The sequence below is a fragment of the Silene latifolia genome, chromosome X (assembly GCF_048544455.1).
Source record: "Silene latifolia isolate original U9 population chromosome X, ASM4854445v1, whole genome shotgun sequence".
NCBI lineage: Eukaryota > Viridiplantae > Streptophyta > Magnoliopsida > Caryophyllales > Caryophyllaceae > Silene > Silene latifolia.
The window spans coordinates 325,691,579-325,692,994 of record NC_133537.1 but is presented as its reverse complement, the minus strand read 5'-3'; the positions used below and the strand labels follow the sequence as shown (position 1 = coordinate 325,692,994).

The 1,416-nt window shown below is 40.3% G+C and overlaps 1 protein-coding gene across 1 annotated transcript; it reads right to left on the bottom strand.

Annotated features, from left to right (window-relative positions):
* Positions 1–408: 408 nt before the first annotated feature.
* Positions 409–768, bottom strand: LOC141620762 (putative mitochondrial protein AtMg00310). The gene has a single exon (XM_074437550.1). It carries the CDS (start codon positions 766–768, stop codon positions 409–411), a length of 360 nt encoding a protein of 119 aa, XP_074293651.1.
* Positions 769–1,416: the final 648 nt, after the last annotated feature.

Genomic DNA, 1,416 nt, shown 5'->3' with positions numbered 1-1,416 from the left:
GGATCCTAGAAACAATACCGAGAGGAGTAAGAGGAAGAACGGGAAGAAGTGTTGGAAAAGAAGTGTTGGAAAAGAAGTCGGGTGCGGTTCACTATAACTTGGCACTACTTGTGTCTAGTTGAGGGTTTTGCTAAAGCTTTTGACCGGTTACTTCGTGCCTTGAGTGACATGGATCATGCTACTTGGGGATTCAAGCAACAAATTTTGATGATAGGTTTTGTGGAGTCCCTTAAAAATCACTAAATTATATATATTCACGCCACCTCCCCTCATCATGGTCAATAAGCTCTTCTACCTTCATGTTCGGATCTAAATTCCCAATTGGTGTAGGAACACGACTCACATTCTCCCCTGGAAGCCAAGCATCATGCCACACATTTATATGATGGCCATTCCCCACCCGCCATTTCAATCCTTCCAGAAGTAGCGATTTAGCTCCCCATAAGCTTCTCCATGTGTAACTAGTATAGGATCGTAGCCCAATCTGGCCTCCAAGATCGTGTCATTTCTGAAGTACCGGGCCTTTAGAACTCTTGCTGCCAAAGAGTTTGGATTGGTCAAAATCCTCCACACCTGTTTTGCCAAGAGAGCTTGGTTAAAAACCTGAAGGTCACGGAATCCCATACCTCCCATTGTTTTTGGCTCGCATAATTTCTCCCACCGCATCCAGTGAATTTTTTTATGAGTCTCAGATGATCCCCACCAGAATCTTGCTAAAGCCGCATGTAGTTCATCAATAATTCCCTCTGGAAACACAAAGATGCTCATCATATAGGTCGGAATTGCCTGGACTACCGCTTTGATTAGCACCTCCTTACCCGGTCGAGTTAGTAAGCGTTCCTTCCACCCTTGTATTTTCTTCCAAACCCGCTCCTTTACACACACAAAGATGGTTAAAATAGTTTGATAAGGGCAATTACACTAAATTATACATTACAGACAAAGGATAATAGAGCTGTAATAAAAAACTAGTTTGAGAGATTAGAAAACATTAGGATTGTAATTTTTTTTTTGTTTTGGAATAATCATTTACAAGAATGTATATAAAAAATTAGTCTCCTCTCTCTCTCTCTCTCTCTCTCTCTCTCTCTCTCTCTCTCTCTCTCTCTCTCTCTCTCTCTCTCTCTCTCTCTCTCTCTCTCTCTATCTATCTATCTATATATATATAGATAGAGAGAGAGGTAAGATCTAATGAGTCCTCCTCTCAAATTGAGTCCATAAGTCCCTCTAAGGGCCATTGGATGGCCTCAATGGATGGTTGAGATTAATTTGATTAAAGGCCATTAAAAAGAAAAGGAAAAAAATGTGGATGGTTGGATTGAGATGGGTGGTTGAGATTGAAAATTACCAAAAAAAATTACCACTAATCAAATTTCTATACACTAATTAATTTTTCTTTCTCTCTCTAGCCCCTAA

Coding starts and splice junctions, on each gene's coding strand:
- LOC141620762 (XM_074437550.1), bottom strand. CDS start 768: ATGAGCATCTTTGTGTTTCCAGAGGGAATTATTGATGAACTACATGCG.